Below are 26,933 nucleotides of genomic sequence, written 5' to 3'. Positions count from 1 at the left end.
CTGATGCGAGAATCTGGAACTCTAAGATCTTTAAGATCCAGTAGAACTTGGACACTAAGAGTTTTATATGTGAGGAGAAGGACTTTAGATTAATTCTGGATTCAACAGGAGATGATGAAGAGAAGGTAAAACTGGAGAAATATGATCTCTGATGATGATCCTCATCAGAACCCTCGTTACAGCATTTCTGATCAGATGGAGACGTTTTGGAACATTTCTGGGGGTTGAGGTTTGCTCTCATTTCATTTGTTGCTGCTGAGATTATGTTTTCTTTGTTTTTGTTACGGCACTCTGTGACATAATGTGATCATGTGACCTACCTGACTGGGTAATGTTCTGCAGGTGTGTGCCCGCAATGTGGTTGTTCACAAACAAAGAGCAAGTATGTGTGCTTGTGGTTGTGTCACGTTAAGCACTGTGTAAAAGTATCTGCTAAACACTGGAACAGAACATTAATCAGGAATTACAGTCGTCTAATCTGAAAGGAACAAATTTATGGATCAGTTTTCCTGCATCACTGTGAGACAGGAAGCTCCTCGACCTCCTCCTTATGAAAGAAGGAGGTCCTAGAAACCTGTTCCATATGTGAGTCAAAGAACATGTCCTGGTCCAGGATAACTCCATGGTTCCTCACTGTAGTACTGGAAGCCAAGGTAATACCATCCAGAGTAATTCCATGGCTAGACAGAGTCTTCCTGAGGTTCTCAGGTCCAAAGACAACGACCTCAGTTTGTCAGTGTAGAAAGAGAAAATCCAGGTCGTCATGTCTTTAAGACGTCTTTGTAATCTGACCAACTGATTCATCAGGCTTCATGGAGAAGTAAATCATCTGCATAGAAATGTACATGTACACCACGCTGTCTAATAATATTACCTGAAGGAAGCGTGTACAAGGTGGAAAGTATTGGTTCAAGTACAGGATCCTGAAAACTCCATGACTTTCTCTGGTGTGTGAGGAAAAAAACTGAAAGCTATCAGATAAATATGACAAACCAACCTGATGTTGTTCATTTAATCCTGATAACATGTTCAAGCCTCTAAAACAGAAGGTTCTGGTCCCTAGTATCAGATGCAGCTCTGAGATCCAACAGGACCAGACAAGAATTGGTTACCTCTCTTCAGTGTGTATTCTCTGACTGCTGCAGGGTGAAGATGGGTCAGAAACAGGAAGTGTCGTTCCTCAGCATCCTGACCTTCCATAGGGAGCTGCTGGTCTCCAGACTCCGCAGCATTCAGTGCCTCCTGGATAACCTGCTGGCTTCTGGATTCTTCTGTGACGAAGATGTTGAGATTGTCCAGAGAACGCCCACCAAGCCGGATCAGGTTGGAGAGCCCTGTCTGGATGTTTGGTGAAACCTGACACCAGTGTGAGATACTCACTCTGTTTTCTCGCTTTATTTTCCAGGTGCGCAAAATATTGGAGCTGGTCCAGTGCAAAGGAGAGGAGGCATGTGAATATTTTATTTTCATCGTTTATAAAGTATGTGACGCGTATGTAGATCTGCAGCCGTGGATGAAAGAGATCAACTATGAGCCGAGCAGAAATATGACTGAGCTGAAGGTGGTGAACACAGATCCCAGTAAGTACCACAGAATAAATGATGCTGCATCAATTACTCAGTCCCAGTTCTAAAAGCTGTTACTCTGTAAATGTAACGAAAAGCAGAATCCCATCAAGATATTTATTTCCAGTAGAAGATCAGCAACAAGTCAGATGGTGAAACTGAGACGTTTCACCATGTGATGGAAAATACAAGCTGATAGTGAATCTGATGCAGCAACACGCCTGGAAAAAGTAGTTCCAGGGTGATGTTCGGTCTGGTGTAAAAAGTAGTTCCAGGGTGATGTTCGGTCTGGTGTAAAAAGTAGTTCCAGGGTGATGTTCGGTCTGGTGTAAAAAGTAGTTCCATGGTGATGTTCGGCACGGTGTAAAAAGTAGTTCCAGGGTGATGTTCGGTCTGGTTGTAAAAAAGTAGTTCCATGGTGGATGTTCGGCACGGTGGAAAAAGTAGTTCCAGGGTGATGTTCTGTGTCTGGTGTAAAAAGTAGTTCCAGGGTGATGTTCGGTCTGGTGTAAAAAAGTAGTTCCAGGGTGATGTTCGGTCTGGTGTAAAAAGTAGTTCCATGGTGATGGTTCGGCACGGTGTGTAAAAAGTAGTTCCAGGGTGAGTTCGGCACGGTGTAAAAAGTAGTTCCATGGTGATGTTCGGCACGGTGGAAAAAAGTAGTTCCAGGGTGATGTCGGTCTGGTGTAAAAAGTAGTTCCAGGTGTGATGTTCGGTACGATGTAAAAAGTAGTTCCAGGGTGATGTTCGGCACGGTGTAAAAAGTAGTTCCCAGGGTGATGTTCGGCACAGTGTAAAAAGTAGTTCCAGGGTGATGTTCGGCACAGTGTAAAAGTAGTTCCAGGGTGATGTTCGCACGGTGTAAAAAGTGATTCTCAGGGTGATGTTCGGGCACGGTGTAAAAAGTAGTTCCAGGGTGATGTTCGGCACGGTGTAAAAAGTAGTTCCAGGGTGATGTCGGCACGGTGTAAAAAGTAGTTCCAGGGTGACGTTCGGTAAGGTGTAAAAAGTAGTTCCAGGGTGACGTTCGGTACGGTTGTAAAAGTAGTTCCAGGGTGACGTTCGATAAGGTGTAAAAAGTTAGTTCCAGGGTGGACGTTCGGTACGGTGTAAAAAGTAGTTCCAGGGTGACGTTCGGTAAGGTGTAAAAAGTAGTTACCAGGGTGACGTTTGGCACAGTGTAAAAAGTAGTTCCAGGGTGACGTTTGGCACAGTGTTAAAAAGTAGTTTCAGGGTGACGTTCGGTAAGGTGTAAAAACGTAGTTCCAGGGTGACGTTCGGTAAGGTGTAAAAAGTAGTCCAGGGTGACGTTCGTAAGGTGTAAAAAGTAGTTCCAGGGTGACGTTCGGTAGGTGTAAAAAGTAGTTCCAGGGTGACGTTCGGTAAGGTGGAAAAAGTAGTTCCAGGGCGAGGTTTCGGCACGGTTGTAAAAGTAGTTTCAGGGTGACGTTCGGCACGGTGGAAAAAGTAGTTCCAGGGCGATGTTCGGCACGGTGTAAAAAAGTAGTTTCAGGGTGACGTTCGGCACGGTGGAAAAAGTAGTTCCAGGGCGATGTTCGGCACGGTGTAAAAGTAGTTTCAGGGTGACGTTCGGCACGGTGGGAAAAAGTAGTTCCAGGGCGATGTTCGGCACGGTTGTAAACAGTAGTTCAGGGTGACGTTCGGTAAGGTGTAAAAAGTAGTTCCAGGGTGACGTTCGGTAAGGTGTAAAAAGTAGTTCCAGGGTGACGTTCGGTAAGGTGTAAAAAGTAGTTCCAGGGTGACGTTCGGCACGGTGGAAAAAGTAGTTCCAGGGCGATGTTCGGCACGGTGTAAAAAGTAGTTTCAGGGTGACGTTCGTAAGGTGTAAAAAGTAGTTCCAGGGCGATGTCGGCAAGGTGTAAAAGTATGTCAGGGCGATGTTTCGTCAAGGTGTAAAAAGTAGTTCAGGGCGATGTTCGTCAAGGTGGTAAAAAGTAGTTCCAGGGTGATGTTCCCTCATAAATCAAGGAAATGATGTGAAATGTGAGACATTTGTACACAATCCACTCTTAAATTTTACACCACATGTTAGATATTAAAGCTGTTTGCAGACATGAATAAAGACATATTAATCCCCTAAGAGCCACACTGGGGAAAAACAGAATTTCCAGGAAAAAGGGAGATGATGTTAAGTAAGAAGCTCAACCACTAAAACATGTTCTGTCATTGTGGAACAAAACTTCATGTTATAAAACCCATCCAGATAAATAAGGACCAGTCTGCTGCCAGCATGTAGCAGCCAGTGTGGAAAGTAGCTTTAGTCCTCATTCCAAGCAGGAGCGGGACCAGACTGGAGGCTGGAGGTCTAGAAGTGATGCTACGCTAACGAAACACACAAGAGGAGGATTTCCTTTATTTATTCTTATACACATGTTTTATTGTTGTCCTCATTTCTGTCCACATTGGTCTTTATTTCACACAACAATTTGTAGGCACCATGTGTGGGTGGGGCCAGGTGTTGCCTCACGTGCAACAGCTTTAGAGTTGATTCTGATTTATAAGGGAAACAGGTGGAGGACGTGTGCGCACGCTTTGATAATATCTGAAAGTAAAAGTGCAGCACATTTCCTTATTGCGTGCAGACACCACCTGTATTTACTTTGCTATGCACAGTTTATGAATGAGCCCTTGGACCTTGATTGCTGGATTTCTGCTTCCACGATGCTCCAGATTGTTTTGTATTGGTAAAAAACCTGGACTGGCAGGTGGACAGTGGTTTCTGGAAGTCTTCCTGAGTCCATATCATGTGGTTTTCCAGTAGAGAATCATGTCTGCTTTTAATGCACAAGACACCAGCATCCAGCCTTGTCCCATGCATCACAGAGATTCCTCCTGATTCTCTGAATCTTCTGATGATATTCTAAACTGTAGATGGTGGATCTTCAAAGTCTGAGGAACATTTTTATGAAACTGTTTCACAATATTTAGGCCCCTTTTGTCTCAGTATCAAGATAATTTCTTGTCATTATACACATGTACAGCAAAATTAAGGTTCACCCGTCAGGATACGGACCCTTTACAAAAAGAGAATAAATAAATAACTAAAACAAACTTACATCACTCAGACAACAACATCTAATCACTGATTCTAAAGCATCCGTAGACTCACATTAATACCAAATGTACCCAGGTAAGTACAAAATGACGGGCAAATGCACATTTCAAAATATACTGCACTTCCACTGTCAGTGTGGTTCTGGCTGTGGTGTAAAAACTGTTCGGAGTCGAGTGGGTGCGTGTTTTCATGGACCTGGTATCTTCTGCCAGAGGTGTGGGCAGGGTGGGTGTGATGTCATTGTGACTTCTGCAGGCAGCGACAGTGTAGAGGGTGTTGTTCAGAGCTGGTAGGTAGTTGGGTAGGGGGTGATGGTTTTTTGTCTGCCTGCAGAGCAAACTCCTGTACCATGTCAGGACGCCGTGGGTTCAAATTCTCTCGATGGTGCAGAGGTAATAAGCCACGAGCAGGTGTTGGGACAGGTTGATCTTCCTGAGTATGACCACTGCTGTGCCTCCTTTACCAGCATGTTGGTGTTAACAGTCCATTTCAGACTTTCACATTTCCCACTGAAAGCTGGACTTCTGTCAGCACCATCAGATTCTGGTGCCCGGTTCCCTGTCCAGAAACTCATGTCTTGTTTTTTAGACTGATAAACCTGAACAGGTAACAGATACTGACAATTGCCATCCTTTAAGTCAGCAGGTTCTGTGAGAAGCTACGACAGGAGATGAGCCGGGACACCAGCTTCATCATGTCGTACGGCCAACAAGAGGAGACCCGGCTGGAGTGAGCTCAACCGACACCGTGATGGAGCTGCCTGAATTGACTGTAATGAAAGTCTGGGCCTCTTGGAGAGTCTGGACCAGCTCCTGGGAGACGATGCAGTTTTCAATACCCAGGGAGAAATCATCTATGTGATGGGAGATGCTGGTGTGGGGAAATCTATCCTCCTGCAGAAGCTCCAGAACCTGTGGTCCAAGAAGGAGCTGCAGACAGACGGCATCTTCTTCTTCAAGTTCCGCTGTCGGATGTTTAGCATCTTCAAGGATGCAGAGCAGCTTTCCCTCAGGGACCTTTTGTTCAAATACAACTGCTACCCAGACCAGGATCCAGATAACGAAGTCTTTGATTACATCCTGCGCTTCCCTGAGAAGGTCATACTTTACTTTTGATGGCTTTGATGAGATCCAGGCGGATATGGACCTGATGAATGTTCCAGAAGTGGTGTCTCCATCGAGAGAGGCGAACTCCCTCCAGCTGCTCATCGGCCTGCTCTGTGGGAAACTGCTGAAAGGCTCAAAGAAGGTTCTGACGGCTCGGACGGGGATCGAGATGCAGAGTAAGGTGATCAGGAAGCAAGGTGGTGCTGCGTGGCTTCTCCCCGGAACACCGCAGGACTTATATCGACCTGCACTTTAAGGAGCAGGAGCACCGGCAGCTGGTGTGTCGGTGCAGTTGGACGCCAGCCCCCACCTCTTGGGCCTCTGCTCCACCCCCCTGTTCTGCTGGATCCTTTGTAAAAGCTTCAGCCACCTGCACACCATGCACGACAGTTTTCACCTGCCTGAAACCTGTATAACCGACCGACATGTTTGTCCTGCTTTCCGAGGTGTTCCTTAGCCGCTCTGCCTCGCCGGCTTCGTCAATCCTGAAGAAGAGCCCGCGCTGCACCTCCGACACCTTCAGAACAGGACTCAGGCCTCTCTCTGCCTTCTCCAGGCTGGCTCTTCAGGTTTGGAGAGAGGCAGCTTCATTTGCAACCAGGAGGAAGTCAGTGAGGTTGGTCTGGACTGAGGAGGACCTGGCTCTGGGCTTTCTGAGACCTGTCAGGGACTACGATGCCACTGGAGAAGCTGCTGCTTTTGAATTTATGCATGTGGACCCTCCAGTCCTTCCTGGCTGCACTTGCTCTGGTGCTGGACGAGCAGGCTAATACCGACTCTATCTTGAAGTTCTTCACAGAGTGCAGTAGGAGAAGCGAGACATCCTGCTTGTCTTCACTCTTCTGCATCACCAGCTCGGCTAAGCCAGCGAGAAGAAGATGTTTGCAAAGAATGAGCACCTTCAGTTCACTAACCTGGTTCCTGTCCGGACTGCTGTCAAAGAACCAGGCGGTCCTGATGAGACATCTGCTGTCTCCTGCATTACTGAAGAGAAAACGGGCTAAATTAAAGTCCTACCTGTCCACCAGTGTCAGGTCCACCTGCAGGGCTTACCCCACTACAACGTTGATGAGGGCAAGAAGGTTCATGTTCTGCCCAACTTTCTCTGGATGCTGAGGTGCATCTTTGAGACGGGGAGCAAAGACATTGCTAAGATGACGGCGAAAGGCATCACGGCGGGCTTCATCAAACTGGGCTACTGCAACGTGTACTCTGGTGACTGCACTGCCCTCAACTTCGTCCTTCAGCACCGTCAGGAGCTGCTGGGACTGGACATGGACAACAACAACATCAGCGACTACGGAGTGAAGCAGCTCAAACCTTCCTTCTGCAAGATGACGGTTGGTCAGGTGAGAACGTTTCAGAAATGAACAGATCAGGCTTGGTCATTTATTAAAAGATGGAAACTTATCAACCAGACAGAAGCTAATCCTGGCCAGATGCAGCACACAGAAACCCAACCATTATACCGCTACCACCGTGTTTACAGCCAGACTGAAGTGCTAATGCTGGAAAATGATGTAAAAATCATCACTGTCCGATTCTCCGTGTACTGGATGTGAAGCTTGCACCAGGTGAACTGCTGCGTTATTTTAGTTGCACTGATGAGCATATGAATTGCCACAAAGGTCACGAGAGGAGCACACGGGTAAGTTCTAGTAAGTTCTAGTTAGCTTTAAGTTAATTTATTAATTACTCAAAGGTGTGTATACACACCTCCTGATGGTGGACTCATAATTATGTAAATTTTCTGTTTTTAAAAGGCCTTAATTTGCTTTGACTCGGTGGAAATGAGATGTGGGTTTGTTCTTTTGGTCCGATCTGGAGGGCATTTTATCGAACCTGCCTATGGGCTGGTTTGACAGTAGAAGAAGAAAAATAAAAACAAGTCAGCAGTTACCGGAAGAAATCATTATGTCATGTCATCAGATTCAGAGGAGAAAATAAATATTTAAAATGTATTTCTGAGTAAATCTTATTCTAACAAGCCCAGAAAATGTGGGTAGGACCCTCCCACAGCGGGATGTAGATTTCATCCAATACGATCCAGTCCGATCCAATCCAGAGATCCAGTTTTATTTGTAGAGCTCTTACAACAACACTGTCGACCATAGAGTTGTACACAGCAAAGGTAAAACATAAAATTCCATAACGAAAACATTAAAACATTAAGAGGTAGCAATTAAAGCAGCATCCTGGGCTGAATTAAAAACCAATGTGTTGATGAACGGCTCTTTAAAGGGACATAATATTTTCTGTTGTTCACTGGCCAGAATCCATGTCTGCATGTATCTAAGTGTTATCGTTGGTGGATTATGACCTCTGCTAATGGATCTGACACATTCTCGTAAGTGAAGAATTTTAGATTTGTTCATACATATGATGGGTAAGCTGGTAGGGAAGCGCCATGATGGCCATCTTGAAACTACAGCCGCCATCAAGGGACATATAGCCCCAGCTACGTGTTTTCTGTGTGAGCCGGCGCACAGTGAGACACAGGAGGAGATAGAGAGGCTTACTAGCCGGCAAGATGGAAAATCTGTTAAATTGTTATTCACAAAAGTGCAGGACCATGTGTATGGGACTTACAGGGCAGCGTGACCAGGCGATACAGGAAAGGAGGATCAACATGGGGCTGGCCTTCCCCAGGTAGAAGGTGCTCAAGAAGAAAGATTTTAAAAGGGATGCTGAAGTTGCAGCTTTCTCAACGGTGTCAACAGTTCTGCCTAAATGAGCCTAAAGCTAACTTTCATTCAGTTTTGTGAGACAGTGTTGCTCATTACCATGGTTACTGCAGACAGCATAATAGTAGATCCTAAATCACACCTGCCTCGTTGGCACAGAAATGCATGTTTACGTAGTTTTCAGTCGTTTTCATAGTCACGATAAACACTGTGAGCTGGTTTTACTGGGACTAAAAGCTGGAGGGAAGGCTCTATGAGCTGGTTTTACTGGGACTAGAAGCCGGAGGGAAGGCTCTATGAGCTGGTTTTACTGGGACTAGAAGCCGGAGGGAAGGCTCTATGAGCTGGTTTTACTGGGACTAGAAGCCGGAGGGAAGGCTCTATGAGCTGGTTTTACTGGGACTAAAAGCTGGCGGGAAGGCTCTATGAGCTGGTTTTACTGGGACTAGAAGCCGGCGGGAAGGCTCTATGAGCTGGTTTTACTGGGACTAGAAGCCGGCGGGAAGGCTCTATGAGCTGGTTTTACTGGGACTAGAAGCCGGCGGGAAGGCTCTATGAGCTGGTTTTACTGGGACACGATGGCTACCATTGTTGCAGAATGTGTTGGAGAAAGTGGGACACTAGAATTTGCTGTACGTTAGAATGCCATACACGATTCCAGCAATAGATGGAAGTAATTCTTACACGTCTTACATGTCCCTTTAAAGACCTACAGGCAGCGCTGTTCCTTGTTGGCTCAACTTCCACCCCAACTAAATTATTATTATTATTATTAATAATATTATTATTATTAATACTATTATTATTATTACCACTATGTTAGTATCATCATATCTTATTTATTAAAAATATCTAAGTCAATATAAATACAATGTGTATTTCCTGACTGACACCTGGAAGTGGTGAGATTAACTGTCAAGTTTAAAGTACAAATACTTTGTTACTTTATTTAAGTGGAAACTTTCTGTATCCACACATTACTGGAGAAATTATTTTTCAGCCAGCTTTTACTTCTACTCCTTACATTTTAAAATAGCCTCATTACTCATGTTTTATTCCAGTTCGTTGCCGTTACAAAAAAAAACAACCAAAAAACAAAAAAGCCTCTCCAGATAATTCCTCCATCCAGATAGAGCAGGGGTGTCCAAAGTTATGCACAATGACTCATAATATGAATCAGGCATGTTGGAGCAGGGAAACATTGAAAACCTGCTGGATTGTGGCCCTCGAGGTCCGGAGCTGGACACCCCTGGGATAGAATGAATATGACTGTGGTTGGATAGGAAGTAAACGTCACCAGGAGACCGAGGCCCCGTACAGGCTCTTGGTAAATGCATTGAGGAGATTAATGACTGGATGTGTCTGAACTTTCTCCAGTTAAACAAAAACAAAACTGAGGTGATTGTATTTGGAGCCAAAGAGAAACGATTAAAGGTCACCACAGAGCTTCAGTCTATACACTTAAAAACCACCAACCAGACCAGAAATCTGGATCTAGTGATGGACTCAGATCTAAACTTTGAGAAACACATTAAGGGAACCACAAAGTCAGCCTACTGTCAGCTTAAAGGTCCCATATTATGCAAAATTCACTTTCTAAAGGTTAGACCTAAAGGTATGACTAAAGTCATATGTGTCCTCTGTGTATGAGGCCCAAAACTGAGAAAATTCTGTCTCCTCTCTTACTTGCTCCACTTTTTAGCGAATGTATGTTTTCGAACAGATGAGTCTGAGATCTTTCCCTTTGTGACCTCACAAAGGTCAAAAAACATTTCCTTCAGTAGTGGATACTGTCAGTGACCCGCCCCTATGCGACCTGTGTCTGATCGTTTCATAACAGTCTGAACGACACAGATCTGATTCTTTCAAATGCGACCCAGGCAACTTGGATATGTGGTCCTTAATCCGATACGTATCTGATCTTTAGCCATGTGACTTCAGTCTGAACGGCCGGGCTGCATTAATCCGACCTACATGCTCACAATCACTCTGTCACCACTCCTGGCTGCGACTCCGTACCGACGTTGCTGCCACTGCTCCGCTAAATGCCATGGCCACAAATCTCCTCTTCTGTAATCTTCTCCTTAAAACGAGGCCATTTAAAATGTGCTGGCTAAGGCTGGAGAATAACTTTAAAATTGCAACATATGCTCTGCTGTTACCGTCCATGTTTACTTCCCCAAACAGGAAAACATCACATGCACGTTCACTGTCGTGTCGTCGTGTCTTCTACGCATGCGGGACAGTTCTGGTTCATGCAGGAGATCACATACAAGTCGCATTTAACTGGAAATGTGAACGGACTCTCAAAAGCAATCGGATTTCACAAAAAAATCTGAATTGAGCATTATGTCCTGCAGTGTGAACGTAGGCTTAGACTCCTGCAGCTGATCCAGAACTCTGCTGCTCCAGTCCTCACTAAGACCAAGAAAGTGGACCACATCAGTCCAGCTCTGAGGTCTTTACACTGGCTGCCTGTTCGTCAGAGGATAGACTTTAAACTTCTGCTGCTGGTCTAGAAAGCTCTGAATGGTTTAGGACCAAAATACATCAAAGACCTCTTGACCCAGTATGAACCTACCAGAACCCTCAGGTCATCTGGATCCAGGTTCTTATCAGTTCCCAGAGTCAGAACCAGACATGGAGAAGCTGCATTCAGCTTCTATGCTCCACATGTCTGGAACAAACTCCCAGAAAGCCTCAGATCAGCTGAAACACTCAGTTTATTTAGATCCAGGTTAAAGACCCACCTGTTCTCTGCTGCATGGACTAGTTTTTATTTACAGTCCAGATCTGGATCTGGTTCTTTTAAGCTGGAAGCTTTAAACTGGATCATGTTTTAATACTGATTTTTTCCAATGTTCTTTCCTTTTTCTTTTTCTTTTATTTTAAATGTTATGCTTCTTGTATTCTGTAAGGCTCTTTGAATTGCCCGTCATTGAATTGTGCTGTAGATAAACTGGTCTTGCATTTACCTTTCTGACACCGTATTGGTTTGTACATGATGCATCACACCTGCGCACAACAGGAGTCACATCACAGTCCCGCGAGAGCAGACATATGCAGCCTAGTACAACAATGTCCGTGGCAGAGGCTCGAAAACCGGGAGCCTATAACATCTCGAAATTTTCAACATTAATATTTTAATATAAAATTAAGTTATTATGGCCTTTAGAATAAAGTTTTTATTGAGGGGGTGGGGTAGTGCACTATAGGCCCCTGTAGCTCGGCCTAAGCCTTTGTCCTTAATGGCATTCTTCTTCCTTTCTTTACTTTTACTTTTATACTTTAAGTAGTTTTGAAACCAGTGTGTTTACACTTTCACTTGAGTAACAAGCTTGAGTTGAACTTCAGCAGAAGTCTTCTTAAACTCTAGTAACTCTGCTTCTACCTGAGTAATGCATGTAAAGACTTGGTGTAATCCAGCAGCATCACCTCTGTTCACACCAACGTGGATCCATGCAAACCTACTTCTACCCTCACAGATGTGTCATATCGGATCATTTTCCTCTGTTAATAAATGACCAGGAATGAAATCATCACGCTTCTTAATCGTCCTCATCAGCCTGTGTGACAAGCTGTTGCTGTTTATTTTCATGCAGAAAATGTTCTTCTGACCAAAGTGTTTATTAATTGTTGGCCTGTTTTCTTCCCTCAGGTTGTGTGTTAATAACCTGTCCGACAGCAGCGTGGAGGTTCTGGCTGAGGAGCTGTGGCAAACATAAAGTTGTGGAGGTTTTGGGGTGAGGAATCGTTTTTCCATATTAGTCATTCCTGAACTGAGTCCAGTTGGTTCTTCTATCGGAGTTCTATCAGCGACAGATAAAGACACAGAGATTCCTCTGATTCATCCGATTTGACTTGGATTTAATGAGTAGAAACAGTGTGAAAACTAAATGGAGCTGGAAGTATTCTGTGTGCAGCTGTAATATTAATAAGCTTTAGCTTTATTGTCACTGTGCTTGCAGGTGCAGTCCAACCAGACAGTGCTGAAATAAAACCTTACAGCTCTGGTATAAAAGCTGTTCCTCGGCCTGTTCTTGCTGTTATTACCCTGAAACACCTTCCACAGACCGACAGTTCAAACATGTGGTGTGATGGATGCTTGAGGATGTGACTGGATCGTTCCAAATGAGCTCGTGGTACAGTTTTGTTCAAGCTTTTAGTCCCAGTGTTTGCAGTGGCTATTCTGGCACCCTTCCCAGTTTTTCTTAGAACCAATCTGTACTATTAGTGGAACCAGAGCTTTGGATGCTCCAAGTCCAGTGGCTAACGTTAGATCTTCTATCCCTGCAATGCTTACACTACCTCCTCTGGCTTTGCTGGAGTCTCTGTTAGCTTGATAGCTTAATCTGGTTTGCATGGATCCTGCATAACTAGCAGGAATCCTGGGTGTCTGTTCAATCTGCAGGGTAACAACAGATCTGAGGTGTCAGACGTGTTGTTGACACGGAGCAATGTTTTGGACTGTTCAGTCACATTACTGTGTTTATTTTAACCACAACACATCGACTCTTTATCAGTCGAGTGTAACGGGAAGTGGTGGTCAACCAGCTGATTGCAGGCCAGAGTGATTTGTGGGTTTTGGCTGTTAAAATCAATCAACTCATGAAACTGATGGAGGTTCCTTCAGGGTTCCACTAGTTGGTAACTGTATCCTGCATCACATTACTACACCCCCCTCTCCGTAACATGAAAACATGTTCTTTTAAATTTGCAATTAAATCAGAATGATCACAACCTTGACAAACATTACTTTCCTTTTATCTTTTTTTTTTAAACAATAAGTCTTACTTCAACTGAAAATCTTTCAAATAACTTAGTGTAACTTAATTTCCCTTTTTGATTTCTTGCTTTGAGGAATCTGAGCAACCGTCTGTTGTTTCCCTTTGGAGAAAACCACCGGTTCCTCAGGTGCTTCCTTCTCCACCGACTCCTTCCCAAGAACATCCTCGACATCCAGTCTGTGTCCTCTACTGCTGATTCCACTGCATCCATCTGACTTGCTCCTGTTTCCACAGATAAAAGATGCTGTGCTTGAACCTGGTCGAACATTCTCCTGACAACTCTTCCCTCTCCTAGCGTCACTTTGTATGATACTGCACCTGTTTAGGGACATTCCTGTTTGTCCAGTTTAGGCCACCAAACATAACTTCTGGCCAGCGCTTTCATTCTGGACACTCCCAGAGGACATTGGTGAAGTTGTTTTAATACAACACCTTCTCTTGGCACAATTAACCATGCTCCCCACAACACACATCCATCCTCCCCCCTCCCTCTCCTCATGACGACTCTTGGTGATCAGCTGATCAGCTGAACCGTTTCTCTTGTTGCGTTTGCTTATTGGTCAACTGAGAAACAGGCAGCCTAGCAGTTCATAGTTCACACTGACACATCCATCCATTTTCTGCCGCTTATCCGGAGTCGGGTCATGGGGGCAGTTACCTAAGCTGGGAAACCCAGACTTCTCTCTCCCCGGCTACATTCACCAGCTCATCTGGGAGGATCCCGAGGTGTTCCCAGGCCAGCCGAGAGAGTCCGTCCAGCGTGTCCTGGGTCTTCCCCGGGGCCTCCTTTCCAGTGGGACGTGCCCGGAACACCTCACCAGGGAGGCGTCCAGGAGGCATCCTAACCAGATGCCCAAGCCACCTCATCTGGCTCCTCTCGATGTGGATGAGGCCACCGAACCCGGATCCCCTCAACATTCCTCGGCTGGGCCTAGAAATTCTGTCTATAAAAGTTCATGAACAGAATTCGTTACAAAGGGCAGCCTTGGCGGAGTCCAACCCACACTGGAAACAATTCTGATTTACTGCCGGCAATGCGGACCAAGCTCTGACACCGGTCTTACAGGGACCGGACAGCTCGTATAAGCGGGTCTGGCACTCCATACTCCTGAAGTACCCCCCACCGGAGTCCCCGGGGGGCAACACGGTCGAATGCCTTCTCCCAGTCCACAAAGCACATGTAGACTGGTTGAGCAAACTCCCATGCCCCCCTCAAAGACCCTTGAAGAGGGTGTAGAGCTGGCCCACTGTTCCACGACTGGACGAAAACCACACTGCTCCTCCTCAATCCGAGGTTTCGAACTATCCGACTGACCCTCCTCTCCAGCACCCTTGAATAGACCTTAACAGGGGAGGCTGAGGAGTGTGATCCCCCTGTAGTTGAAGCACACCTCCGGTCCCCTTTTTGGATCAGGGGACTCACCACCCCAGTCTGCCAGTCCAGGGGAACTGTCCCCAATGTTCCACGCGATGCTGCATAGGCGTGGTCAGCCAAGACAGCCCTACAGCATCCAGAGCCTTAAGGAACTCTGGGCAGACCCTCATCCACCCCCGGGGCATCCTTGCCACTGAGGAGCTTTTTAACCACCTCAGAGACCTCAGCCCAGAGATGGGAGAAACCAGCACCAGCTACCCCCAGACTCTGCTTCCTCATCGCAAGACGTGTTGGTGGGATTGAGAAGGTTCTTCAAAGTATTCCCAACACCGCCTCACAACGCCCCGAGTCGAGGTCAGCAGCCCCCCATGCCCACTGTACACAAGGTTGATGGAGCACTGCTTTCCCTGCCGGATGGTGGACACAGAATCTCCCCAAAGCCGTCCAGAAGTAATTCTCCATGGCCTCTCCAAACTCCTCCCATGCCTGAGTTTTTGCCTTAGCGACCACCGAAGCTGTGCTCCGCTCAGCCTGCGTGATACCCATCAGCTGCCTCTGGAGTCCCACAGGCCAAAAAGGCTCCTTCTTCAGCTTGACAGACAATCCCTTACTGCCGGTGTCCACCAGCGAGTTCGGGGGGGTACCACCACGACAGGCACCGACGACCTTATGGCCACAGCAGTGGCTGGCCGCCTCGAAAATGGAGGCAAAGGAAACACAGCCCATTCGGACTCAATGTCCCCCGATGATTGAAGTTCTGCCAGAGATGGAGTTGAAACTCTTTCTGACAGGGGACTCTGCCAGACATTCCCAGCAGACTCTCATAACACGCTTGGGTCTGCCAGACCTGACCAGCATCCTCCCCAACCATCTGAGCCAACTCACCACCAGGTGATGATCAGTTGACAGCTCCGCCCCTCTCTTCACCCGAGTGTCCAGAACATGCGGCCTCAAGTCCGATGATACGACTACAAAGTCGATCATCGAACTGTGGCCTAGAGTGTCCTAGTGCCAAGTGCACATGTGGGCACTTATGTCTGAACAAGGTGTTCGTTATGGACAGCCCATGACGAGCACAGAAGTTCAGCAACAAAACACCACTCAGATTCAGATCGGGGGGGCGTTCCTCCCAATCACGCCCCTCCAGATCTCGCTGTCATTTGCCCCACGTGAGCACTGAATGTTCCACAGCCAGAACAAGGGAGTCCCCGGAAGTAGTGCTCTCCCAACACCCCCTCCAAGGACTCCAAAAAGGGTGGGTATCTCTGAACTGCTATTTGGTGCATAAGCACAAACAACAGTCAGGACCCGTTCCCCAACCTGAAGGAGGAGGGAGGCTACCCTTTCGTCCAACGGGCTGAACCCCAATGTACAGGCACCAAGTTGGGGGGCAATGAGGCATGCCCACACCTGCTCGGCGCCTCTCACTGGGAGCAACTTCAGAATGGAAGAGGGTCCAGCCCCTCTCAAGGACAGTGGTTCCAGAGCCCAAGCCGTGCGTCGAGGTGAGTCCAACTATATCTAGCTAGAACCGCTCAACCTCGCACACCAGCTCAGGCTCCTTCCCCGCCACGTCCCTAGAGCTAGCTTCTGCAGCCGAGGATCAGACCGCCAGGGTCCCCGCCTCTGGCAGCCACCCAGCTCACACTGCAACCCGACCCCTATGGCCCCCTCCTGCAGGTGGTGAGCCCACGGGAGGGGAGGCCCATGTCACCCTTTCAGGCTGAGCCCGACCGGGCCCCATGAGCAAAGGCCCGGCCACCAAGCGCTTGCCTCCATGCCCCACTTCCAGGCCTGGCCCAACGGGGGGGCCCTGGTGACCCACGTCTGGGGCAAGGGAAACCCTGGTCCTTGCTTTGTCATCATCATAGGGGTGATTTGAGCCTCACTTCGTCTGGTCCCTCCTCTAGACACATGTTTGCCATGGGTGACCCTACCAGGGGTATTTGCCCCCCGACAACATAGCCGCTAGTAAGGTGGCAGCTCAGGGAGGAGCACTGACACATATTTACCCAAAAGTGTTGTTTTTGTACGCGCTAGCTAAAGTAAGCTAAATTTATTAGTCTAGTGTCAACTCAGCTAAATGTTGGCTGTCACTGTGAAGAATGAAACATGTTAATAACGGCTTCAGTATCATACTGTTTGCCTTAATTTCCTATAACTTTTCAGTATCTAATTTAGTGACACAGCTGTAAAGTCTAACCAGTCATCAGACAGCACGCACACATCTATAAAGATAGATCAGGTTCAGATATCTCTAGTGAGCGTGTGGAAAACAGCCCTAAAATACAAATCAGAGGATCTCTTCTCTAACAAATTAGCTGACAGGTGGTAGAAATGATTATTACTTCAGATAGCAGGGGCCGCGTTTTAGAAAGTTTTGATGGTGATGGGGGCACTGACCAAAAATAGGGGGGCACATATGAGATATGTTTTTAAGGTCTTTTATGTAATATTCAAGTAATTATTACAACTAAAGTGATCATATAATGTAAAACAGCAAAGAAAAACCCACGTAGCATTTGCTCTTTCTGGTGATGCAATACAGTAAAAATGGACATATTTCAGGCATAGTGACAAATGGTGATTAATCATGATTAATTCATCTGTAAGTTGCAATCAATCTGATTTAAAATTTTATTCACTTTACAGCCCTAATTTTTATGCAATTAAAATGCGATTAATCAAAATTAATTACAAATATATATTTATTTATCATATAATTATAATATATTAGTTTTAGGGATTTGCAGTAAAATGTTCGATGGTTCTGAGCTCCTCATATCTTGCTGTATTCCTATCTATCACTTTGATTTTCAGAGTCTGTTAAATCTCTTTTCTGACCCATGTTGCCTGAAGAAAAGAAGAGGTCTAATGACTGCACACCTGATACAGGGGGTTGGTCTCCTAAGGCCACACCCCCCCTCACCTGGTATGCGGAAATTCCAGTTTATACATCTGGAAAATCTGCACTGAAATTACAATAAGGTCCAAATGACAAAGGAGCGCTGTAGAAACGGCTGCTGCCTCAGTATGCCTGATGGGTTTCCTGAGGAATTCCAAAGGGATTAATAAAGTATTTCTGATTCTGATTCTGAAATATTCAGCTGCCTAATAATTGTGCAACCAATATATTCATTTATTTATTGACACCTGAGCAAAAATGTGTCCAGTGGTTAAAAGTTTGGTTAAAAGTTATTGATCTTTCTGCCTTCAGGCTCTACAACAATCACATCACAGATGTCGGAGCCAAGCTGATTGCTCAGATAATCCAGGAATGTCCCAAGCTGAGAGTTGTTAAGTATGTTCCTGACATGTTTCATGTTCAGATACTTCATACCGTGCATACCGGAACTGATGCAGCTGTAACTTCATCGCAGGGTTGGTAAGAACAAGATCACAAGCGTTGGTGGGAGGTATCTGGCCCAGGCCCTTCAGCAAGAGCTGCCTTTCCATATTTCCGATGTGGGGGTAAGTTGTATCAGGTCAGTCAGAGAGGTTGCGTTGGCAGCTGGGGTGTGCGTCTTTATGCATCCAGTGGGTGGTGTGTTTTACTGCAGCTGGTTGTGTGGTCTTTATTGCAAGCCAGTGGGTGGTCTTTATGTATCCAGTGGGTGGGGTTTATTCAGCAGGTGGGTGGGGGTTTATGCAGCGGCGTGGGTGGGTTTATTGCAGAGGTGGGTGTCTTTATGCATCCAGTGGGTGGGGTTTATGCAACGGGGTGGATGGTCTTCATGCAGCCGGTGGGTGGTCTTTATGTATCCGGTGGGTGGGGTTTATGCAGCTGGTGTGTGGTCTCTCTGCAGCCGGTGGGTGGTCTTTATGTATCCAGTGGGTGGGGTTTATTCAACAGGTGGGTGGGGTTTAGCAGCGGTGTGGGGTGGGGTTTATGCAGAAGGTTGGGTGGTCTTTATGCATCCAGTGGGTGGGGTTTATGCAGCGGGTGGGTGGTCTTTATGTATCCAGTGGGTGGGGGTTTATTCAGCAGGTGGGTGGGGTTTATGCAGCGGGTGGGTGGGGTTTTATGCAGAAGGTGGGTGGTCTTTATGCATCCAGTGGGTGGGGTTTAATGCAGCTGGTGTGTGGTCTTTATGCAGCCAGTGGTTGGTCTTTATGCAGCTGGTGGGTGGTCTTTATGTATCCAGTGGGTGGGGTTTATTCAGCAGGTGGGTGGTCTTCATGCAGCCGGTGGGTGGTCTTCATGCAGTGGGTGGGTGGGGTTTATGCAGGAAGGTGGGTGGTCTTTATGCATCCAGTGGGTGGGGCTTATGCAGCGGGTGGTGGGGTTTTATGCAGAAGGTGGGTGGTCTTTATGCATCCAGTGGGTAGGGTTTATGCAGCGGGTGGGTGGTCTTCATGCAGCCGGTGGGTGGTCTTCATGCAGTGGGAGGTGGGGTTCATGCAGCGGGGGGTCTTTATGCAGACCGGTGGTGGGGTTTATACAGCGGGGGGGTGGTCTTCATGCGGCTGGTGGGTGGTCTTCATGCGGCCGGTGGGTGGGTTTATGCAGCGGGGGGGTGGTCTTCATGCGGCTGGTGGGTGGTCTTCATGCGGCCGGTGGGTGGGTTTATGCAGCGGGGGGTGGTCTTCATGCGGCTGGTGGGTGGTCTTCATGCGGCCGGTGGGTGGGGTTTATGCAGCGGGGGGGTGGTCTTCATGCAGCCGGTGGGTGGGGTTTATGCAGCAGGGGGGTGGTCTTCATGTGGCCGGTGGGTGGGGTTTATGCAGCGGGGGGGTGGTCTTCAGCGGCCGGTGGGTGGGGTTTATGCAGCGGTGGGGGTGGTCTTCATGCGGCCGGTGGGGTGGGTTTTATGCAGCGGGGGGGGGTGGTCTTCATGCGGCCGGTGGGTGGGGTTTATGCAGCGGGGGGGGGGTCTTCATGCGGCCGGTGGGTGGGGTTTATGCAGCCGGTCTGACAAAGTGGGATGTTTTGCTTCCAGGATGTGGGGGAAAAGCATCGGGGATGAGGGGGCTGAAGCTTTCGCCCAAGCTCTGAAGAATCATCCGAGACTCACAAACCTCAGGTAGGAGAAGACAGCAACAGAAAAAGCCGATCACACATTCAATTTACTTCTTCTTTTTATTTTTCTTCTTTTGTCTTTTTGTTCATCTCACTTTTCTCTTACCTTTCTTTTTTGTTCTCTTTCTTCCACTTTGTTTCTTTTCAACTTCTCCTCCTCTCATTTTTCTTTTTCTTCTTTTACTCTTTTCCTTCCCTTCTTTTTTCTTCCCTTTCATAATTTTTTCTCCTCCCATTTCTTCATCTCCTTTCTGCCCTTCTCATTCTCCTCTGCTTTAGTCTTTCAGCTAATGGTATCACGTCAGTAGGAGGGAGGCATTGTCGCCCGAAGCTCTGAAGGAAAAACAGCATCCTGCGAATTTCTGGTACGTATGAAGCTGAAGCTGCATGATGTCACAGAAACGTTCAGTCTGGATGATCAGGAGGATGAGGGTATGGTCTCCTTAGAGTGGACGGGGTCTCCTGTGGGTGGACATCTGTGTTTACAGTCTGTGCTGCTGCAGGTTGGTGCAGAACGAGCTGAGCGACGATGCGGCTCCACACCTGGCTGAGCTGATTCGAGCCGACACCGGTCTGAGCCAACTCTGGTATGCACGCACACACGGACACACACCAACCAGGGATGGAGCGGCGAAGCTGCTGGTTGGGCTTCGATGTGAAGGTCACATGCTGCATGTTTGTCTGCAGGTTGATCAACAACAAGTTTGAGAGAGGGAGGAATCCGTCAGCTCCAAGAGGCTCTGAAAGACAACACCAAACTCAAAGAGATCTGGTGAGGGCCACCCCTCTGTCGTCTTTATTCCTGATGATCAGCTTTTATTCCATCAGTGATGTGTATAAAATGTTTTAGAGATTCTCTTCAACCTCAGGTGAACAACTTGACAGATCTAACTGCCATCATGATGTATTAAACAGAAGCCGTGTTACATGACCCCGTTTTCCACGCAAGACACAAATATTTTCCTCTGCGTTTAAAAAAAAAGCATTTACACGACAGCTGAAAACGGTGTCCATGCAGGAGAAATGCGGAGAGCAGCAGAGACGAGGCAGTGCGCATGCCACGCCTCTAGTGGGCACCCAGGTGTGCACCGCCTCCTCATAGGACCAGAAATCAACAGAAGCACCACGAGTCGACCGCTGGTTATCTGGAGCAGGTGACGTCTGCGCCTTCGCTGGCGGCATAAATCCTCCTCCAGAAACAGGTTCTGCTTCAACAGACCAAATAAATTAAGAAGAAAAAGCAGCAGAAACCCGACAGCGAGGTCCGCCGCTGTCGTTGTTGTTGTGCTGTTTGCCGGGTAATCAGGGTCTGATCGCGTAAGAGTACGATGACGTGAAAGACGTCATCGTTGCCAAAAGATTCCACTTCCTGTTTACCTGACGGGACTCACCCTGCGTTGTCAGAAATTTCACTCTGAGGCTTTGTGGTGTGAACAGGGCCTGAAAGTCAGTCCATCCTTACTGCTTCCACAGGATGTCAGAGGGTCAGTAGCAGCCGGGAGCTGCTGATCAATGCTCTGATTATTTGATCATCGTTAGTGTGAGCGTCTCTCTGCAGCAGTCAGGTGTGTTAACAGAATTCCAAGGAGGAAAGACATCAGCAGGCCATTTCCAAACTATCCGGAGTCCATTATTCTGCAGAGAGAAGTATTATTCACAAGAGAGCTGATAACCTTCCCAGGACTGGACTGAAACCCAAAGATCCCAGCAGCTTCACGAGTCCCATAGCTTGTTTTGTTTTACTGACATTAAACCAGGCTGGCCCAAAATCCCCTTCAATTCAACGAGATAAAGGGAAATCATTCTGCTGGCCACCAAATTCTCTTCTGTTGTTTATAGTATTGTTCATTTTTTAGATGAAACCACCTAAACTGTTGAAATCTAAGAGGAGGATTTTATTTTTCGTTTTGCTGCTCAGGTCAAACATGGAGCTCAGACTTGTTTTCGTCTTCAGTCTCTAAGATCAGCTCATTTCCTCCAGAAAGTTCTTCTCTGGTCTCACCAGGACTGCTGTAAACTCTGTAGCTGGATTCCTAACATCATCCTACCTGCACTGACGTCCTGAATAGAATAGAATAGAATAGAATAAAATATAATATAATATAATAGAATAGCTCGTCTTTTCTCTAGTACCTGTACATGAGAAGCTAAATTGTTTGCCTGAAACAAAAAGGTCCAGTGCAAATAGTGAAAAGAATAAAATAGTCACCAATAAAAGTAGAAGACAATAAAAACATCTAGTAGTAATAAATAATAAAAATAGTGAGCAGGGCTGCGAACCGCTCTGCCAGGGTCCGGGTATGAGGTCTCTGGTTTGGTGGCGGCGGGGACGAAGGACCACTTCAGCATGAAGTCAGGGGTTGATCCGCCAACTTTAGGTTGGTAGACGACTTCTTTCCTCCTGAGCGACAGCCCTAATATCCAGCAGTGTAGGGAGCGGGCCCCAGAGATTTCCAGGCCGTTTTCACGGCTTTCTGTGTAGCAGTAATGAAGATCAGCTGTTTGGATGAGTTCTGATGTGTGATCATGTCTCCACAGTTGTGAAAGGAAACCAGCTTTCTGAAGAGGAAGAGAAGTGGTTTAAGTCAGAGAAACGGCTTCGCTTCCACTGAGCAGCTGCTTCCCTGGAAACATGGAGTTTTTCAATTGGACCAGCACAGAACCAGTGTGGTTCTGGTTTATGATCCAGATGCTTTGATACATTCTGGCTGGATCAGACAGGTTGGATCTGGCTACGTTTACATTGGCTGCACAATTACTAGGCAACTGAGCATTTGGACCTATTGTAATTTCAGTGCAGATTTTTCCAGATGTATAAACTGGAATTTCCGCATACCAAGTGAGGGGGGGGGAGGGGGGCCTTAGGAGAACCAACAGCCCTGTATCAGGTGTGCAGTCATTGTTGCTTCTTTCCTCAGGCAAACATGGGTCAGAAAAGAGATTAAACAGACTCGAAAGCAAAAGTGATTGGAATGCAGCAAGATATGAAGGAGCTAGAACCATCCAAACATTTTACTGCAAATCCCTAAAACGTCGTAAGAAACGTGTTGAGAGAAAAATACACCAAATTTAACTGTGAAGATTGAGAAGAATCACATGAAGCTACCAGAAGCCGTTCTCCTCCAGTGGTGTGCTGTTCCAGAGCTGTAGGCTGCCTGGAATATCCCACAAGGTGGCCGAGTCAGGAGGGATTTTACAAAGGTTTCGTGGACTGATGGATGGACCCGCCGCCTGATCAGGGATGGACTCCACTCACACACCAGCAAGGTGAAAGTGGGCTACTGTATGGGCTCGAACGATTAAAAGATGAGCCTTGTTGGACACTGGGTGGTAGATGGGCTCAAACCGAACTCCCAAACGCGCTCTGTCTCTTTTCCAACAGTGGAGCAGGAAAACGCTGTCTAATAATTCTACACACACACATATTCTGGTACAAAAGCCACATCCTCGCTTTTGCTTCCTTAAATATTCAGTTTTGAGGTTTCTAAACATTTCGAAGGACCGGGAGCAGCTGCTGCTGAATCATGAAAAGATGTCCTCTAAGATGCAGCTCGTCTGATCTGGATCAAGGCAGGAGAGGTCGTAGACTTTCTGCCATCTGGTCACAGAAAATTCTCAGGACTGTTTAACTGAACACAACCCGCTTTCATGTTTAGGGAATTTAGCAGAAATTTCTACTTTTTACATTGAAAAAGAGGAAGCTGAAAGCCTGACTGAACAAGAAGTAAAGAACATGCTGCCTTCTGTAAATGCAGATTTACTCTGCATCTGAGTAAAATCCTGTGAAGAGAAAGTATTTTCATTGACTGTTACTCTGAGTTGTCAGTTTTCTAATGAGACAGAAATTGGTTTACAGATTTTATGATTATAGGAAGGTGGGAAAATGAACCTGAACTTTTATCTGCCTTAGATTTAAACTCTCTCCAAACATCTTTCATTCCCACTTACAGAAGACACGGTTTATGTCATGGTTCATATTTCCATATTAGATAGAACTGAACCAGTGTGTGTGTTCTCACTGATGATTCCTGTTCCAGAGACCAGTCCTGGTCCCTGGTCCTGAAACGGCTCTGAATGTCATTTACTTTTCAGAAATAAGAAATGAAAGTGTGAATGTGGAATTTATTGTTTTAAGTGTAAAACCGGGGACGTCCCCCTTACTGGAAAACCACATGTACATATAAAGCAGATGTGGACCACATGTAGTTCACATGTGAATCACACATGGTTAACACATGGTTCAACATTTCAGAAAAATGTTCCTCAGACTTTGGGACAAGGTTAAAGGTCAAACTGGAGAGTCTGGCTGCTGAACTGGCCTGCCTGCAGTCCAGGACCTTCTCACCAACACAAACATCTGGAGCTTCATGGAAGCAGAAAGCCCAGCAACCAAGGTCCAGGACTGTAGAGCAGCTAGAATCCTGCATCAGACCAGAATGGAACAACATTCCTCTCCTAAAACTCCAGCAACTGGTCTCCTCACTTCCCAGACATTTCCAGACATGTTAGAAAAAGAGATGCTACACCATGCTGAACACCACCCTGGAACTACTTTTTACACCGTACTGAACATCACCCTGGAACTACTTTTTACACCGTGCTGAACATCACCCTGAACTACTTTTTCCACCGTGCTGAACATCACCCTGGAACTACTTTTTACACCGTACTGAACATCACCCTGAACTACTTTTTCCACCGTGCTGAACATAACCTGGTACGGTGTACATTTTAGGACATCCTCGTAGTCAGGTGTCAGGACAGAAGTCATCAGGTATCAGAAAAAAAAGTTGTCAGAGTCGGAGTGTGTCTCAAACCGCACACTTACATCGTGGGTAAGTGCTGATCCAAACTGAGCACTAACGTTTTGCACCTACCGGTGGGGACGTACCAGCTTTTGACGGTGATTCTTCTGCTGCCTGAATTTACAGAATGAATTTCCGACTCTTGATTTTACTTTGTTTACTCCTTACTTAACCCCACCTGTAAACTTTGTCCCATCCAACACAGGATCCTCCTCAGGCTGCATGTGAATTAGAACGTATGTTTATTTATTTTAAGGTCTATGACCTCCTACATGCTGCCCTAATAGCAGCGCCGCTCCGTTAATGTACTTTTTTTTAGGACAAGCCGTCCAAGTTCTTCCAAATCCAAAATCACGTTAACATACGTGTTTGCATGTCATCATACTTTTATGCTATTAAATCCTTTTAAAAGGCCTCATTAGTGAACAAAGAACCGTGGCCTCCACTGTATTAATCTATCTCAGTAGATAACAATAGAAACCATCAGCACACGTTCATGTGTCTTTGCGTGTCTCCCCCATACCTAAAGTGTAATTTAAAACACTAATAAAACAGCTTTTAAATAAGCAAAGATATCTTAACTGAATTAAAGTATGTTACATTATACATGTGTTTTATTGGTGTTTACACTGATACGTTCACGTCTGCAACAGGAAACCGATTTTACTAGAAACCATCATTTAAAATATGAAACGCAGTAATGAAGACGCTAAAACAGGGATGCAGAAAACATTTAAACTTTTTATTTAAACATTTCTCTCTGGCCGCCTCCTCGTCTCCACAGCAGCGTCCTGGCCCGCAGGTGGTAAATGCCTCAGTGCCACTGCTGGCTCGGTGGTTTGATGCCACAGTGATCTACGGTGAACACACAATGGCAGTTTATATAAAAGCAAACATTATTATGTACTTTATGGGTACTTTGCAGACGCTTATCTAAAATGATGTACAATCAGCTACGGCTTCGTCAGCGTTACCATGGAAACGGGCCGGTTCTCTAACCAGCGGTGTTTCCTAATCAGTTTTCAGATCAAGGACCATTTCGTTTACGCCAGAGACCCCTCAGTGCTTCATCTGGAGGTTCAACCATCATGAATAAACATACGGAACCTATAGCATTAATCATTTTTAACACTTATAGCCCATCTACATCCGCGAAATCGTCTATAAAACTGCTAACATTTACGTTGCTAACTCTACTGCAGCCTCCAACAAATGATCAGATCCATAACTGTCATCAGGGATAGAAGAGATAAGAAGCATGCTGCAGTTTATATTAGAATTATGATCAAATATCTTCATACTTACAACAGTAGAAAACAGCCTCCGCCTGCATCGGTACCGCTGAGTCAGTAGTTGCCATTATTCAGCTCTGAAAAACTGGTTGAAAGTCCCTCCCCTTCCGCTACGTCAGCAAGATGACTGAAATTTCTGTGTCAGCGCACTAAGCACTTAAATGTAGTGTTCGAAGTATAGAAGTGCGGGGTTTGGGACACACCCCGACTCTGACAACTTTTTTCCCAACTCCGACACTGACATCTGACAACTTTTTCCTGACACCTGACTCTGACTCCGAGGATGTCCTAAAATGTACACCGTACCCTGGAACTACTTTTTCCACCGTGCCGAACATCGCCCTGGAACTACTTTTTCCACCGTGCCGAACATCGCCCTGGAACTACTTTTTCCACCGTGCCGAACATCGCCCTGGAACTACTTTTTCCACCGTGCCGAACATCGCCCTGGAACTACTTTTTCCACCGTGCCGAACATCGCCCTGGAACTACTTTTTCCACCGTGCCGAACATCACCCTGGAACTACTTTTTCCAGGTGTATTGCTGCATCAGATTCATTATCAGCTCATATTTTCCATCACAAGGTGAAATGTCTCAGTTTCATCATCTGATGTAAAATGGCTTTATGAGATTCTGCTTCTGTTTACATTGTACCTAGAGACAGAAAAACTAGAGTTGTAAATAAGCTTATGAAAGACGGCTGGTTCTGACCATAGACTGTAAAGATGGACGGAGCCTCTGTGACACCCGTAGGTTTCTGAAGAGCATCTTGGCAGGAGTCCCGGAAAATACAAAAATGGGCAAAGAGGTGGAGTTGAGATGGGGACTGTGAGCGTGGGGGTGGATGATTGACAACCATCAAACTCCAATTTGCCTGTAGCTAAGAGCTAACAGAGCTAACCCTGGTTAGCTAATGGTAGCTAACCAGCTAATGGAGGTACGCGGGCTAAAGCTAAGGTGCACTGTTAGCCGGCTAAAAACCATTGCTGTGCTCTCCCTTCTTTCCACGGATATTGGAATTAAAAGGACACACCCCTAATTATGCCAAATTTCAAGAATAAATAACATCCAAACAGATGAGTTAGAAAAAAATTCACCCCACTCACAGTTGTCATGAAGGTAAACTTGACCTTTTAATCCTAAAATGGATTTTTGTACCAGGCTTTAAACATGTTTATTTCTACTGTGAAGTTGGTCTTTTTAACATGGGAGTCTATGGGGA

At 46.2% G+C, this 26,933-nt stretch overlaps 1 protein-coding gene across 1 annotated transcript; it reads left to right on the top strand.

The window, feature by feature from the left end:
- nod1 (nucleotide-binding oligomerization domain containing 1) lies at positions 1-23,968 on the top strand. The gene is given in 27 exon segments (XM_041988202.1): positions 1-125; positions 1,146-1,323; positions 1,406-1,580; positions 5,280-5,369; positions 5,372-5,406; positions 5,409-5,744; positions 5,746-5,940; positions 5,942-6,025; positions 6,028-6,164; positions 6,166-6,311; positions 6,314-6,372; positions 6,374-6,463; positions 6,465-6,612; positions 6,615-6,664; positions 6,666-6,780; positions 6,783-7,091; positions 12,086-12,147; positions 12,149-12,174; positions 17,811-17,894; positions 17,974-18,078; positions 19,534-19,617; positions 19,893-19,929; positions 19,932-19,978; positions 20,117-20,200; positions 20,301-20,319; positions 20,321-20,385; positions 22,153-23,968. Coding segments are annotated over 27 exon segments (2,847 nt in total). The 5' UTR covers positions 1-111; the 3' UTR covers positions 22,226-23,968.
- The last annotated feature ends 2,965 nt before the right edge of the window (positions 23,969-26,933 follow it).

Source organism: Melanotaenia boesemani, chromosome 6, assembly GCF_017639745.1.
Source record: "Melanotaenia boesemani isolate fMelBoe1 chromosome 6, fMelBoe1.pri, whole genome shotgun sequence".
NCBI classification, from domain to species: domain Eukaryota; kingdom Metazoa; phylum Chordata; class Actinopteri; order Atheriniformes; family Melanotaeniidae; genus Melanotaenia; species Melanotaenia boesemani.
Note: the sequence above shows the minus strand (reverse complement) of the source record. Positions and strands in the feature narration are given on the sequence as shown.